The sequence below is a fragment of the Suncus etruscus genome, chromosome 19 (assembly GCF_024139225.1).
Source record: "Suncus etruscus isolate mSunEtr1 chromosome 19, mSunEtr1.pri.cur, whole genome shotgun sequence".
NCBI lineage: Eukaryota > Metazoa > Chordata > Mammalia > Eulipotyphla > Soricidae > Suncus > Suncus etruscus.
In genome coordinates, this window is record NC_064866.1 from 9,985,373 (window position 1) to 10,002,583 (window position 17,211).

General features: G+C 45.2%; 1 protein-coding gene across 1 annotated transcript in view; it reads left to right on the top strand.

Moving 5' to 3' along the window:
* SYT6 (synaptotagmin 6) overlaps positions 1-14,516 on the top strand; it is a 74,742-nt gene extending 60,226 nt beyond the window's left edge. The window contains exons 4-7 of the mRNA XM_049765845.1: positions 2,476-2,596; positions 7,004-7,175; positions 8,712-8,862; positions 14,225-14,516. Coding sequence (XP_049621802.1) covers positions 2,476-2,596; positions 7,004-7,175; positions 8,712-8,862; positions 14,225-14,296 — 516 coding nt within the window. The 3' untranslated portion in view covers positions 14,297-14,516. The remainder of the gene's footprint in view (positions 1-2,475; positions 2,597-7,003; positions 7,176-8,711; positions 8,863-14,224) is intronic.
* Positions 14,517-17,211: the final 2,695 nt, after the last annotated feature.

Consider the following 17,211-nt stretch of genomic DNA (forward strand, 5'->3'; position numbering starts at 1 on the left):
GGAACATGTGGGTTCCTCTTCCATTCTGTTGGCACCTCAGATGCACTAAGGTGTAAGTCAAAGCCCTGGTCCTCAGGGCCTCTTATCACCCACCAGTAGAATTTGGATAGAAGTAAAAGCTCAGCTAGGACTCGATGTTGGCCATGAGTGGCTCAGGAGCTGGAGCTCGGGCCAGAATCTGAGTTGAATGTGGCCGCCGCTAGGCCCTACAGGATGTCTAGGATTAGCCAGGCCAAATCGGGAAGCCATTTTGGGAACCAAAACATTTTAGTCCTGTGGAGCAAAGAGTGAGATAGCCAGTGGGGTGGCATGTCAGGACCTGACTGATGAGGATCCTGAGTGAAAGCTAAGAAGGACCTTGTTGCCAGAAGCCAAACAAGAGGATCCAAAGGAAGTGTTTGGGCAGCAGCCATGTAAACTGTGAAAGTCCAGCCCCTCACTACTTAGTTACCCTTGGTGAGTTCTCAGGAGACATACTAAGACCACTTAGCTCAGGCTATAGCCCAAGTATGAGTCCTTATCTTTAGGAACTGAGTCTGAGAGGATTTCTGTAGCTTTGGACAGAATGCATCCCGAAGAGCTACTAAGGGAAGAAAAGAAACTTGGCAAACCTGTCAGAGGTGGAATGTGTCACATACTACCAGGCATATGCAGCCATCCCTGACACGAGGCAACCTACAAGCACCCATGAAAGTGTCCCAGAGCTATTTCCCCTCTCCATTCTTGTTCTTGGGTCTTAGAAGACAGGAGACACAGCGGAGAGAAGTAGAGATTCTGAAACCCTTCTTTTGACTGGTTGGTCACCTCAGGGGATGGTTGATGGGGAGTGTGTGTCCCTCGGTGAAGCCTGGTGCCTCTAGCTGCTTCTGTTGAGACAAACAGATGAAGAAGAGGATGGAGCTGTGCTCTCAGCTGAGAGCTGCCAGGGTAACCCATATTTGCTCTCAGGGAGAGCTGAAAGGGTAATTAATGTGTTTGAGAAGAGTCCACTCCAGCCATGTCTCTAGCCCAACTGTATATGCCTAGACAAGGTTTTACATTCTATGTCAAAACACAGATGAGTCTTCATCTGTAAGGTGGAGGGAATAAAGAAGGGAGTTTCTCTTCACAGCCCTATAAGCTCCCAGGTGTAAATAGAGCTCTGGGGTAGCCTCAGGTTCTGTGGGCTGTGTGTGAGGTGGTGTCAAGGGACTGTTCTTGGTTGTCAACTGGATGTCTAGGTCTGCCCCAGCCATCAGACTTCTCCTGAGTCTCTAAGGAGATTCACTTTGTGCTACTCTGGAATGGGTTGAAGCTGGGATGGGAAGAGGTGGACACAGTTAAAAAGGAACAACCCCAGAAGGGAAAGGTGTGTGTTCATGCCACCTAAATGAGAGTATTGGAACTGCATGCCCTGGAAGGACAGAAAAGGTAGAGTGATTCTCCATTGGAACATGGTGAAGAAAAGAGACCAAAATCTCGGTGTTCTCAAAAACCTCCTGACTTTCTTAGGTGCCACCTTCTCTGACTGGTCTGTTTAAAACCTCGGTAATGACAGCCTCCTGTCTCCTGGTCTTGCTTTACCTTTTTTCTCTAATTTTTTCTATCTAACTAGCTTTATTTATTTTCCTTTTTTATTGTGTTTTTGCCCTGCTAATGCATACCTTCCATGAGAAAAGAGCTTTTGTCTATTTTATTCTAGGCCATATCTCTAGCACCCAGAGTAATGCCTCGTGACAACTTGGTTGATCACTATTTGTTGAATGAATGAATGAACAAATTGAAACAGGAATGAATAGACAGGATATGGTCACCTCTGAAATTAGAGGCTCCCCTAGCCCCTGACTTCCTCCTTCCTCACTCTGGATCAGGGACCCCTAAGAATGAAACATCTCCGTGTTTTAGAATCCTAATATAGCCTTTGAGTCTGGGAGATTGGGTGAGAGTATTCTAGACAGTCTTTGCCTTCCCCTGGTAGAAAGCAGGAGGGAAAAACAATCTGGGAAGATGCTTGTCATCTTGAGCATTATCTTGCTCTCTGTTGCTCAGAAACTTGCCAGAATTGGCTTCCATGGCCCTATTGGTTCTGAGTACAGGAGAGATGAACAAACAACAGGAAGCCAATCACTGGATCAGGGGTCCTCTGGTGGCCAGAATGAGTCTTGTTAAAGGACTCTGGGGTACCAGTAACCAAGCAGGATGGGAGGCCAAGGGACAGTAAGCCCAATGGACCGCAGGGAGTTGGTAGAATGGAGGCTGTCTTTACTACTACAATGAGTAGTAAAGACTTAGCAGGTGGTTGTGAAAACACAGACAGTATCAACCAACAAATAACATTGCCATCTTTGCCTTTAATACTCAACAGGCCTGGCCTCTTGAGTTTTAGAGATGTGGCATTGCCTCAAAGTTCCTATAGTCCCTTACTCCTTCAGTGGACCCACATGGCTGTAAAGGAGTATGTGCTCTTTATCTACTCTGTCCTCTGCTTCTTTACAGGAAAGTGTGGATTTGGGAGAGATCATGTTTTCTCTCTGCTATTTGCCCACGGCCGGTAGGCTCACACTGACAGTGATCAAATGTCGGAACCTCAAGGCGATGGATATCACAGGCTATTCAGGTAACTGTCCTTCCTAAGGGCTCTCTTTGTCCAGGGCCTCCCATCAGCTCAGGCATCAAGATTGTGGAACATGTCCAGAAATAAGGGGAAAGGTATTATAGACTTAGAACAGAAACCCCAATGCTAGAACCCCATGATTTGGCTTTGAATTCGAGTTGGGCGACCTCCTTGTGATGCTCTAGCTTCCTAATCTGAAGAAGAATAACTTTCATTGGTGATTTTCAGTATAAATGAGTCTCTTCATGCAAATGCTTAGAACTGTGCCAGAGACATAATAAGCACTCAGTCCCCATTAGCTCTTGCAATATTTCTTTCTCTTCAAAAGAGGAAGAGTTTAAGAAGTCAATATAGAGGAGGAAATAATTATGAGCATTTTTTTCTGGGTTACCAGAGGCCCTAGGACCTGCAGTGTGTGTATGTTTGTAGCCCACGTGCCCCCCTGAAAACCTTGCAAATGAATTCAGAGGAAAAGAACCACTGACATGCCAAGTGCATTTGTTCGTGAGCCTTCCTTCGAGTTCAGTGCCAGGAGAGGTACAACAGAAGAAACAATTCCTATTCTAGTAACCAAGGAACTGCTCTCCGGGGCGGGCCTTGTGTCAGAAGCCTGATCCCTTCCCACAAGTCTGCATATCTTTGTCTGAGAAGGTAGAGGAGTCTGGAAATAACCGAGGAGGAGCTCAGGTCCCAAGAGTCTCCTCTCTCCCTCCCTTTGGCTCAAATTAGCCTGAGAAGTAAAATGGGGTGAATCTTCTCCCGGAGTAGAACCAGAGCTGCTTTCAGAATCTGTTTTTCCCTGGACCTGAGGTGCCTCATTCCTGAGGTGCTTCTGAGCATGAATAGAAGTTGTTGGGAGATTTAGTCTTTGATGCATTCTTTATTGATGTCTTGCAAAGTCCCTCAATAAAAAGACGTACAGAGGTACATATCAGTTGTCATCGAAAAAATTAAAAAGTGGCAATACTTGGAAAAGGAAGGTTTAAGGGAAAAGTGATTGGGAAAACTGAAATAATGTGTGTTTTGTTGCAGTACCCCCAGAACCCCCAGTCCTGCTCCCAGCTAGCTTCACCCCTAAAGTCTCCACTTTCACAGAAGTCACCATATTCGTTGGGACATGATGAACTAAAAGGGCTTCAATAACCTGGCAAAACTCTTGAGCTGCAGCAAGTCAGCTTCTTCCCAAAATACAGCCACTGTGGATTTAATTTTAATATAAAAATAAGTGTGTGCTAGGGGTGCAAATTCACCGAGGACTCTCAAGGATGCTGAGGGAAATAGGATTTTGCTGCCTGAGTCCTTGCACTATCTTCTCCAGCAAAATTAAACAGATGTGCTGGAGAGAGCTTACGGTGAAGGCTCTGGGGTAAGCCTCAAGGCAGTTGCACAGGGAAGGTTTAAGGGGGGAGATTTTTTTTTTCTCATATTCATTTCCAACCACAATTGATCCTCCTTCGTACCTAAGCTGGAATCCAGTGTTAATCTTATCTTGATTTGGTAATTCTAGGGCCCTCTTCTCAAGTGTTTCTGTGTATTAAAAAAAAAAAAATTAACCAACACAAGCAAGAATCTGCAACAACACATGGAACAAAGGAAATATTGTTTAAGAAATACATTTTGAGGGCCCGGAGAGATAGCACAGCGGCATTTGCCTTGCAAGCAGCCGATCCAGGACCAAAGGTGGTTGGTTCGAATCCCGGTGTCCCATATGGTCCTCCGTGCCTGCCAGGAGCTATTTCTGAGCAGACAGCCAGGAGTAACCCCTGAGCACCGCCGGGTATGGCCCAAAAACAAAAAACCAAAAAAAAAAAAAAAAAAAAAAAAAAAAAGGAAATACATTTTGAGTGAATGGATAGATAAATGAATAATAAGTAAACATGTATAGCATGATGCATAAAGGCCTACATATCAAAGGCCTCTTAAACTAGTTCTAAGTTTTATTGCTTTGGGTTTGGAAGGGGGATGGACCACACCCAGTTGGGCTCAGAGCTGACTTCTGGCTCTGTCCAGAGATCACTTCTTGCAGTACACAGGGAACCATTTGCAGACAGAGCTGGGGATGGAACCAGAGCTGGCTGTGTGCAAGGCAAGCACCTAAGCCTCTAAATTATCATAGCCAGGGGTTATTCCTGGCTATGCACTCAGAAATCATTCCTGGTTAGGGGGACCATATGGGACACCAAGGGATTAAACCTCAGTCCATCCTAGGTCAGCCGCATGCAAGGCAAATGCCCTACTGCTGGACCACTACTCCAGCCACTCATATTGCTTTGATGTGAAACTAAACTAAGGAGTTTGCAACTTCTCAATTCTTGATTTATATGACATGAATCTCTAAAACCATCTTCTATTCTTTTAATCCAAAGAAGTCAGGAACCAATCTATTTTTTTTTACATATATCTACTAGGACCATGATAGGAAGAAAAGTTGCAAAGGTATGGAGATGAGTCAAATACACCTATCTCTGCCGCACCTGCTGTTGTGAGTCAACCTGGCTTTGGGAGGTAGATAGACCTGAGCTCAAATCATAAGCAAGTTTTTCCCATTTCACTAAACCTCCATTTCCCCAATCTCTAAAGCAAGGAGTGGGAGACATGATAGAGGGTTGATGTGAAATTTAAATGACATGGTGCATGCAAATCCCTTCCCATAGGCCTGACACACACTAAATGCTGAATTATGCAAGCGCTTGGGGCCTATGAGGTGAGACTACTGCTGCTTATTGGCCCTGTCCTGAGCAACAGCTTAGGCTGTCATAGGCTGTGAGGGGGGAAAGGGACTCCAGGGCTTTCTGGAGCAGCTTTCTGTTGCAAGCCACAAACAAACCTTTGCTCCAGAAGCCCTTCAGGATCTGTTTGCTTACCCTGTTGGACAGTGATAAGCTGGCTGGTTCATGTTGGGGAAACATGTCCATTGAATCTTAGGAACTAGGTGTGCCTTGTAGAAGTGAATCAACTTGGGGGAAGAAAGTTGAGAATCTTTTTTTTTTTTTTAACTTTATTGATTGATTGGTTTTGAGGGCACATCCAGCAGTGCTCAGGGCTTACTCCTGGTTCTGCACTCAAAACTCACCCCTGGCAGGCTGGGGGACCAAATGGGATGCTGGGAATCAAACCAGGTCCCTGCCTCGTTGGCCACATGCAAAGCTAACGCCCTACCGCTGTGCCATCTCTCTGGCCCGGAAGTTGAGAATCTTTGAGGCATTTACTCCGTGGGCCACTGGAAAATCAGATGCTGCAGTAGCATAGTTAAATATGCGATGGCTTGCCCTGCCTGGACCCCCACAATCCAAGTCTCCCTTTTGTTAAGACCCACGGTGTTATATTGGTTCATCAGTGACTTTGTACCAAACACCTTTCGGATTTGGGGATCTGGCCAGTTCATTGTAGCCTCTCCATGGCTAGTAGATGCCCCTTATGCCTGCAAAGCTTTGCCCACTCCTCCTGGCAGCCCTTCCTGACAGCCTGGCCTCTTTTAGTGGGGGACAGGGGCATGTTTCTCTGCATCACCAACACTGCTATTACCTGTAAACCACAAGTCAGGCAGCCTAAATAGCAATTACAGTGGCATCCAAGACACCTGTGCTGAGAGAGACAATAGTGGTCAGTTCCCTCAGATGAGGAGAAAATTTCAGGGTGGCAAGATGATTCTGAGTTGCCCATTCAGAAGATGACAAAAGAAACCTGGTGGGAGACAAGAGGAAGTTGATTTAAAAAGCATGGGGGCATGAACAGAGTCTAAGATCCTACTGAGGCATGAAATACTAGTGACTGCCCTGATCTTGGGGCCATGCCTGTCCCCTCCCTGACTCTAGCTCCCACCTCGACAGCCTAGAAATAGCTAGGAACAGCTCCCAAGGAAGCAGGGAGCAGGACAAGATGGGAATAGAGCATGAAACAATGGACCCTACCAGTCTATTGTCAAGGAGGACACTGAAGGGCCAGTGATTGTTGCTGTTCATTCGACTCTGACACATTGTGATGCCTTGGGCATTATGGAGTTCTATTTTTACTCTCCTTATCCTCCGGCTAATCATGCTGACAAAAGCCCAAGAGAAAAGAACTCCACATAAGTGAAATAAAGTGCCTTGGTTCAGCCTCAACAGCCTTTGGAGCCATCATGGTTTGCTGGAGAGATTTGGGGCTACAAACAGCAAACCCATGGGCAGGTGTCCTAGGGGATGGAGGCCATTAGCAAAGGCCCATTAAGTGCTCTCCCAAGAACATGGAGGTTGCTAAAGAGTTCCTGTTTATTAAGCAGCACGTCCTCAGAGACAGGTGTGCTACATAAATACAAGGTGGTTTAATGACTTCAACAACCCACTGACGCCATCTTATGAGCAGTCTGTGATGGGCACAGACCTTGTTTTCACGCGCTTCTTTCCTTCCCTACCTCCCATGTTGGCTTAGATCCATATGTCAAAGTGTCACTGCTCTGTGACGGGCGGAGACTGAAGAAGAAGAAAACCACCATAAAGAAGAACACCCTCAATCCAGTCTACAATGAGGCCATCATCTTTGACATTCCTCCAGAGAACATGGATCAAGTTAGCCTGCTCATCTCAGTGATGGATTATGATCGGTAGGTATGGGTACCTCTGTCTTTCACCCTCCTCCAAGACAACACCTTGACTTTGGACCTTGTGGGTCAGAACTTGGGTAGCCAAGAGCCTCAAGTCTGTCTCCATCCAAGGATAGAGGGTTTGAGGCTAAGCTCGAATTGTTCTAAGTAAATGTACTGACTTCTTTGCAGCTGGTGCATTTCCACCAAATACCAGCCTTTCTCCTCCCTCCCTTCCCCACTTCCTGGAGTGCCATCTGGCATCAAGTGCTGTCATTTGTCCTTTAAAATGCCCCTCTCTAGGAAATAACTCAGTGGTAGAGATTTTATGTATGAGACCCTGGGTTTGATCCCTGACTCTGCAAAAAATTCTCTTCATTTTAGCTGCCACTACTGCTCTGATATGGCATGACTGAATGTTCTGATCACTACTAACTCTCACCTTCACCACCTCCTGCCTGGATCCAGTCAATATACAGAATATATCAATTCTGTTGGATGTGCAAATAGGTCAAAAGCACCTCTCTCCCAAGAGACAAAGAATAGTCTCACTCATCTATGGGTTTTAAGAAAAATAAATGACATTCTTGCAATAATGCTCAGAGACAATAGAGATGAGGGTTGAAGAATAGGCTCACTTGAAGCTCACCATAAGGAGTGGTGAGTGCAGTTAGAGAAATAACTACACTAACAACTACCATGACAATGCTAATGAGTGAGAGAAGTAGAATGCCTGCCTGGAATACAGGCAGTAGATGTGGGAGGAGGGATATGAGGCATTGGTAGTGGGAAGGTTACACTGGTTCTTTTTATGACTGAAACCCAACTACAATTATGTTTGTAATCATGGTGCTTAAATAAATATATTATTAAAAAAATAAAGCACCTCTTTCCCAAAGACTGGGACCAACTCTCAAGAACTACTCATAGTGCTAGCTCTTCTTCTGCCTCCCAGACATCTAGAGAATAGATTCAGCATCCCATCCAACTCTGCTTCCTTATCCTTGGACACATTTCTTCTTTTCTAATTGTCCAAATTCATCTCCCCCAGACTGACTCAAAAGTCCATCCACCATGACTTCTTCTCTCCTATTGTCCATTAGAGGAAGGAAGAAGCAGTCGAACGAAAAAGCAATGATGCAGGATTGTTAGTTTTCAAGCTTAGCATGTGTGGATACTTGTTTCTGAGTGACAATTAATGTTCTTGCTTAGTGAATAAATCAATACTCAGTCACTGGGAATATAAAGAAATTCTGCTCTGAGAAGGGTGATTTATTGCCAAATGTTGATGTCTCCAGCCAAGGTCTCATGGTCAGGGAACAAACTGGAATCTTCCCCCTCCTCAGAGCCAGGCCTTCTACTTCCAAGCAACTTTCCAACCTTTGGGTCATCTGCTTGGTTCCACCATTAGATGAACGAGATTGGCAAGGCCTCCCTGTCCCTAATACCTGGGGGGGCTGCCACCTATTTTCTAAACTCAGTGTGCTGACCCCTGGGACTGCATGTTTGGTGGAATGTGTGGTCACCAGCGCCATGCCTTGTCTCTCTCTCCCACAGAGTGGGTCATAATGAGATCATAGGAGTCTGCCGAGTGGGGATCAACGCTGAGGGTCTGGGAAGGGACCACTGGAATGAGATGTTGGCATACCCTCGGAAGCCCATCGCGCATTGGCACTCCTTGGTGGAGGTAAAGAAATCCTTCAAAGAGGTGGGTGAGGTCATGTTTGACCCCTGGCATGCTTGCTGCATGACAGTGTGGGCTAGAGAATGGCAGGCGGCTGCTTTGAGACCCCCAGCTTTCATGGGTCCTTGGGGGCAAGGGAGGATGCACCTAGTGCAGAAGAGGCAGGAGGTGAAAGGAGGAGAGGGTATTTGACCAAAATAGGTATTTGACCAAAAGCCTTTGAGGTTGAGCATATTGACAGCAATGCTGAGTTCTAAGAGAGAAGCACAAATATGGAGGAAGCCTTCCCAGCAGTGCCACCTTGCCAAGTCCGGAAAGCTTTCACAAAGCTCCCCCAAGGATAAGTCAGCCGTTCTGGAGAAAGCCCCAAAGGGGTGAGGTCAGAACTGGCAAGAAATTCGACCCCTGTGGAAGCAGGAAGTTCCCTGAGGTTGAAGCCAGACAGTCTAGCAGTTTTTACTCCATGTCTGGAGAGAGCAGGCCTCTCCTTTGCTGCAGAAAAGTAGGGTCTCGGGTGTTCCGTTTTCTGACTGGATCCTCACAGATGTGATAGACATGACAACTGCCTGGAAATCTCAAGACTAGCTTTCTAATATGGACCCTATCTGACCTCTCTCCCTCATTTTTGTTTTGGGCCCCACCCAACAGTGCTCAAGGTTTACTTCTGGTTCTGTGATCAGGGATCACTCCTGGCAGACTCTGGGGACCAGATGAGATATCAGGGATTGAACCCAGGTTGTCCACATGCAAGACAAGCATCCTCCCATGGTATTTCCGTCCTACTAATCATTCTCCTAGATGTGAAGAAAATGTTCCTCCAGGGAAGTTCATCCACTTTCACCAAACCCTTTCAGCTTAAGAGCCTGCCATTGGTCCTCAAAGAGGTTCCCCAGGCCTGCCCTTTCTCAAAAGATTAGAGATATGAGGGTGGCCCAGTGATTTCAAGGCTCATTTCCAGGTCCTCATTCTCTAGTTCCTAAGCTAGAAATAGGGGTGATCTTTCACTCTCTTCACAAGGTTAAGGAAAATCTAATCTGGAAAAGAAAGCTCTGTGCCTTCTATCACATCCCTCTACTTAAAATCTGAGTCACCTCAAAAGAGGCCTCCCTTCCTCATGCTCTGTGACACAAAAAGTGTGGGTAGCAAGTCCAGGGACTCTTCCAGCTCCCTCTTCTCCTCAGGGCAGACACACTCAGTTCTGACTCCTGCCAGCAGGATGGGTCTGAGTATGGAGTTGAGGGATCTGTTAAGAATGGAGAATGGGGGGTGGGGGTGGGGGAGGCTGGTGAGGTGGCGCTAGAGGTAAGGTGCCTGCCTTGCAAGTGCTAGCCAAGGAAGGACCGTGGTTCGATCCCCCGGTGTCCCATATGGTTCCCCCAAGCCAGGGGCAATTTCTGAGCGCTTAGCCAAGAGTAACCCCTGAGCATCAAACGGGTGAGGCCCAAAAAGCCAAAAAAAAAAAAAAAAAAGAATGGAGAATGGGATCCTGTGAGACAGAGGCCACCAGGGAATCAGACTAATTGATTTCCCACCCCAGGAAGACATGTGCTTTGCACAGCCCCTTTTGCCTGTGCCTTTGAGGTCAACATGAAGGAGGAAGATATTGATGGTAGATTCTTGTCAGCTGGACACTTCACATCTTTGTCTTGTGTTCGCTTTGATTTTACTTCAGCTGTTTAATAAGTGAGGCTAGTTCCTGGTCTCTCTGACACTCCTCCTCAAGAGGAGCCCCCTAATTCCAAACAGCCCTCTCTGAAAGCATGTGGGTAAGATCCCACAAGTGACTTCCACCCACCCAAGAGTTAGCTATTGGCAAATCTGAAGAGGTCTTGGAGCCATCTGGCTGAATTTATTCCACCCAGCATTTCTTCCTTCCTGTTTTAAATCCTATTAAGATATTTAAAGGCAGAAAAACCATATTAATGCTTTACGATGGTTGAAAAGAAGAGCCATGGAATGGGATTAAGAGGCCTCTAATAGACCACACTGCCCAGTCAGGTCTTCAGTTTTCTGATTGGTAAGATGAGGGACAGTCTCCTCTCATTACCACTTTTCCAGAAAATTCTGAGCCTTGGGGATGACTCACCAGATAAGCTATCCTAATCTTGGACTATCTTTCTACCATCACCTATTTCTGCTACTGAATGGGCCCATCCATGCAAACTGGGAGGGAATGACTAGTTTGGGTGGTGGTAGGGCATGCTTCTGAGAGCACAGACGTTTTGGGATTGGATCCTAGAGTCACTCTCCACGATGAATACAACCTAATTAGGCCAAAGAATTGATTCCAAGTTTGGTTTCTTTGAGAACTCAACTCAACTCAACTCCACCACCCAGATTGCAAAAGAAAGAAAGATAAAGAAGAATCAGTCCATGAAAATGAATATTTGATGAGACAATAAAGGGAAAGTAACAAACAGTATATGGAAAGCAAAGGTGAATAAATTGATTCAGATCTTCGATCTCACACACCCACACCATGTTCGGAGGCTCCCCATCTCCACACTGTCCTCCCCTATGCACCTCCTTTCTCCGCCTGAAGAAGCTTGAGGAAGCTTGAGAGGACTTTGGTCTTGGCACCTCAGGCTTTCATCAATACAAATCTGTAGACAATTTGTTCCTACCCTTTTAGCACCCACACTTTAAGTGTCTTTATTAAAAATGCATCCAGAAATGCATGAGGCTGATAGTAAGTAAAACCCTCTTTGTGCTCCCATGATGCATTGTAGCTGAATGTTTATCATCTCCAGCATACTCACAGCTCCCATCTTGCCTTCTTTGCAGTCCTATTCTAGACATGGAGCTAACGGCTTACTCCTGGAACTTCATTTTGCCCCCTTTGTGTAATGCATAAAGAAATCTTCCTTTCTAGCTCCTGGAAAGATAAATGGCATCAGCTCACAAAATATGCTGTGCGTGTTGCACCTTTCTTAGAGGACTTTCAAGTGCTGTGATTATTTCTTTTTTTTTTTTATTAATGAGAACAGAGGACACCATTGTTGCTTGTTTGGGCTTTTGAAAGAAGGTTGAGGGGAACAAATGAAATAGAAACAGCATTTTATCATGCTGGGATTTTTTTTTCATGAAGGAAATTTGATTAAGTAGATACCAATATCTTTGCCTATCAATGATAGCAGAACCCCCACCCAACCCCAGTTGCCTGGTACTGTGGATGGGGATATCCACACACACAACCCTGGTAGACAAAGGACCTTCTCCTAAGTGTTTTATTATGAAGAGCTAAGTTCAGATCATGTGCCAGAGATTTCAGATCTCTGTTGGAATAATTTCAAAACAATAAAAGATCACACTGGCACGCAGCCATCCTATAACAATCCTCTTTCTTTGTTGAGGGGGCCATCTCTCTACTATTTTAAAGCCACTGGGATAAGCCTCATTCATCTCATTGTGCATGAGCCCCATCTCTTCCCTTTGTTTATCTTCATAGGAAAAAAGGAGGGCTATCTGGGGAGCCAGTGTACTTCCTTCATTTTTCCTGGATAAGCAATTATGGCCACGTGACTCCTCTTTGGGTTATTACATAAAGAGGAAAAATGGTACTCTGCGGCCACTGCATTCTTGGTTCTCCAAACTGGTGTATCAATCAGGTTGTTGAAGCATTCTGCTTACCCAAGGGAAAAGCCAGTAATTGCCATGTAATTTTCACCATTCTGACAGGTTATAACAAAAAAAAAATAGAGCTTCCCAAATAAAAGACTGGTCAGTGAAAGCTCTCGTAATTGTTTTATGTCACCTCCCTCTGGTTAAGAAGCCACAAGTCAGAAGTCACCATGGGCTCAACAACCAGGCATTTATTTTTCTAAACTATTTCACCAGGGAAACCCTCGCTTGTGATTTCATTCTCGTGGATGCTGCAAGCAGAGAGACTGGCACCTGGAGTTAGGAGTAAGTACCTGGTGTGGACCCAAAGAGGTTGGGTTTTTCCTCACATGTTGTGTTTCCTCCTTCTCCGAGTGTGGACAGAGCACTGAGTTGGAATTGGGAAACTGGGTCTGGATCCTGCCCTAACTAGCTGTGGTTGACTTCTCTGTGGCTTTGTTTCCTTATTTGCAAAAGCAAGAGCATTAAAGAAAATGAGCCCACGGGCCTGCCTTGGGTTCCAGCATCCTAAGATTGCTTAAGTCTGGGTCCCCAACATCATCACAACTCAACTGGGCAGCACCCAGTATAGTTATCACCCAGTTAGCCTGTACAGGAGATAATAATGGGTCATGGGAAATGGAACCCAAGCATGAATAGTAATAAGGGCAACCTGGAACTAAGAGCTCAGCATCTACTTCAAAGGAGATACTGGTTGGCAAACAATCTGTTTCTTTCTTGGGTAGTTCAATTCTCTCTGGAATGTTTGATGAAAGAACTGAGCCCTTCCCCATCCTACTCCACACATTTACAGTACAACTTCTACTCTACTCAGCTCTCCTTTCTGCACAAGCACCCTGATATATCCAGGAGAAAGGAAAGGAACTGTACACCTCAGAAACAGAAAGGCCATCTCGCCCTGTTTTCAAAAAGCCTTGTCTTTAAGGCACCTGAGAGAGTATGGATCTCCTCAGCTCAAAAAACAAGGGAGTAAGCACTAAATACTGACTCACTGAAGCCTCACAGCTCCAAAATAGGTCAAAAATATTCACAGGGCCAGCTCAGGGCTCAGTTCTATTACCTCAGTTCAAAGAAGGGTTGAATGACTCTAGTGTAGGTCCATCCTCCTCAGGCTTTTCCTTCCTTCCATTATGCCTCATCACATCAGACACTTTCATGCCAAAGTTCAAGCTAGACTAAAGGCAGGCTGCCTATGAGATGAGAAAGCTGAGAAGGAGAAAGGCAAAAAAGGCCGCCATCTTTCTGACTTGCAATCTTTGACTAGTCTATGTGAAAGAAGTAGGAAGTGTTAGAACAGAGAAGAGCTAAAGCAACATCAGGGTTTTAGCCGCGCTAACAGCTCCAGACAAATTGCTAATAATTCATGATCTTGGGTTCTTGGCAATAAAAGCACATTCTGTGCTGGCTGCTTTTTTTCAGGGCTCACAGTATCTGATATTCAGGGTTGAAAAATGGCTGAAGCTCTCCCAAACAGCACAGTCAGAGCACCCCATTCAAACACAGACATCAAGAGAAGATGGTGTTAATTAGTGCTGCAGTCAGAAGCAGGTCTATTCCATCCTAGGAGCGCTACAGCTGTTTTTCTTACATTTATTTTATTTTTGCATGGCTGTCAGCACAGTTCACAAAAGCTTAGCCTGGAAAGGGCAATTCAGTGCATGGACAGAGAAGTTGTGTGGTGCCAGCTCAGTTCTTCAGACAAGTTGCTCACTGGTTCTCTCTCTCATTCTCTCTCACTCTCTCCTTCCCCTCCTCTTCTCCCCAGTGGCATGGCCGAGCTGCCAGCTTCGACAGCGAGAGCTCATGTCCGTCACCGAAACCACCTCCGACACCATGAGTTGTCCAACTGAGCGACTCAGACCTGAGTCAGCAAACATTCATTTTGCACTTGTTCAAACCGTCCAAATCCAGTGTGGCACAAGTGGCAGCAGTGGCCCTGGCACGTCTTTCTCTCTCCAGAAACTTCGCTGGGCCCTATGTCAGTGAAGGCCCGCTGAGACACTTACTATGTGGTCAGATCTGTCTTAGTCTTGTCTTCCTCCCCAGGTGATGTTTTATGTGGTTTTTACTTCTGAATCTGTAGTTCAAAAAAGGGGGCCTGTTTTTTCAAAGGGGGACAAATATCAGGAGTTCGGAGCTCAGAAGTTTGTGCCACTGAAGATGGTGTTATGAAACTGAGCCTCCTTCAAACTCCTTCCTAATGCTGGTAAAGAAGCAAGAGACACAACATGAGTTGCATTTTCCGGACTCCACAGGAATAAGGTGGATCAATACAAGAGCCTTCCCAGGGGTGTTCCGATTCTTTGAAGCTCTTGATGGCTTGGACACAGGAACCAACTTCTGGTCAAGGGGCTACAGCACTTCCTTCTCATTCCAGCTCCTCCTGAGTTGAAAATGGCTCATTTCCTCCTGGGAACTTGGTCCCTTTCTTTAGGAGCGACTCTGCCAAAAAGGAACCCTGCTCTATGTCTCCCAGTGTGCCATAGTCAATGACCACATTTGTTTGAAAACAGGAACTTTGCCTCTCCGAAAATAACCTGCACTGTAAAGAATAGACGGCACCTAGGCCCCAGAGTGATTTCTGCATTATACATAGCTGTAGAATTCCATGAAGTACCAAGTTGCTGTTTCAAATGCTTAAATGGATCAAAAATCAACTGGAGATAAAATGTTCTTTTTTCGAAGTTAAGGATTGAAGAGGGCAGGGAGGGGGAGATGAAATCCAAATCACAATTGAATCCATCTCTATGGATTGTCTTCTGGAGAGACATGGTTAGATTAAGCCTATTTCAGTCCAACTAACTCTGGGACAATGTTCATCTTAAACTTTAGTTCTAGAAATTACTAAGTATTTCAGTGTTGATCGTTTCTGTGGTAGTGAGAGATTGTTCGGTTTTGTTTTCTTTAGATCTCTACCTTAGTCCAAATTCAGTTTAGGAAGAATTAAATTATTATGCTTTGAAATCCTATATTTCTATTGAGTTCCTAGTGGCCTTCTCACCAACTCTGTATCATTAGATTGATAAGCTCAGTCTGCATAGCCCCGGTCTTTGTGCAATCTCCAACCTTTACCTACTCAATACCAATTTCCAGAGTTGTAAATGCGATCCCGTTGAAGAACATTGGAAGACCAAGACTCTAAAAATTACTCACACACCTTGTGTCTTATTCTTTCTATATGTCACCTGCTTTGGGGGAGAACAACCCCAAAATGTCAGCCTCCCTTTAAGCTCAGTTATCAGATTTCTCTGCTGATAGAACTTGGGAGGTTCTTTTAAAAAAAAATGAGCACCACTTTGGACAGGATGAATCTAGATAGAGTGGTAAAAGAAGTGTCTAGCTTAAAATAAAGTAAATGTAGATAAACTCACACTCCCTCCTGTACCGAATTTTGTGCTAGCACAGGCCTAATGTATCATTGGTAGAAAGTAGTTCCTCCAAAATGGCGGATGAGTGATGGAACTATCCACTCAGGGAGTGCTGCAGCCAAATGTTCTCTTCAAGTTAGAAAACCCCACGCTTGATCAGGATCTTAGCAATCTCTAATTCCAATCCAATATTTGCCTTTAGTTGGACATCCTTAAGATGTCCTGCTCAATCACCAATCACAATTGTCCGACAATTGTGAAGAGAACAGTTGAACGCCTGGGTTAGAAGGACACCAGAAATGAGTATGAGGAATGAATTTTTTCTAGAAGTGAGCTCCAAATGCATGCCCAGGGCAAGGGATGTGGCCCAATGGTAGAGCACACACCTGGCATAGACGAGACCCTTGGTTTGATCCCTAGCACTGAAAATATTTAAAAATTTAAAAATAGGATGGCTGTGGCCGGTGAGGTGGCACTAGAGGTCAGGTGTCTGCCTTGCAAGTGCTAGCCAAGGAAAGATCTTGGTTCAATTCCCTGGCATCCCATATGGTCCCCCCCCAAGCCAGGGGCAATTTCTGAGTACTTAGCCAGAAGTAACCTCTGAGCATCAAATGGTTGTGGCCCAAAATAAAAAAAATAAAAAATAAAAAGAGGATGGCTATTCTTCCCTTTTCAAAAAAGGAGTATTCCTAGCATGGCTCTTGTGAGGATCAGTACTCCCAGACATTTCTCTTGTGCTGAGGCAGCTGTCCTACACACATTAAACCCCCCATTAGAAAATTATTTTCCACGCAATTGTGGAGCCCCTCATTTCCCCACCAACCTCAGCCTAGTCAATAGCAAACACTTCTGCTTAGCCACAGTTGAATATTTCTACAGACTCCAGACCCCATCTTAGATCCTGGGCCCCCCAGTTAGTATTCTCAGGAGAAACTGGTCCTCCTAAAGCAAGAAAGAGCCCAAAGGTCTGCCAGCTTTATAGCTCTCCCTCACAGATAAGAAGATACTGTATTACACATTTCAGAATAAATGGAATCCAGAGTTGATTTCTTCATTAGCATCCTCAGCCTTGAGAAATCTCCTGGGTGGCTGTGAAGTTGTGCTAACCAGGACCGTTGGCACATAAGTCTTTTTTTTCCTTCTTAATGCCAAGTTCCTTTCTCCTCAATTTAGCAGTGTTCCCGGGCTGAAAGCTGTCTCTTCCCCCCTCCCACCTTGCATACCCGAGTTGTTAATTAATTGCCTCATCATTAAAAAAATTATGTTGTTAATTACTGCTTTGTGTCTTCCCGCCCCTTGTCACAGCCTCGAGTTTTTATTCAATTAAATCTGTCTCTTGCCCATTTCTTTTGTCTTTGTGCATTTCTGAGCTTTCACAGTCACC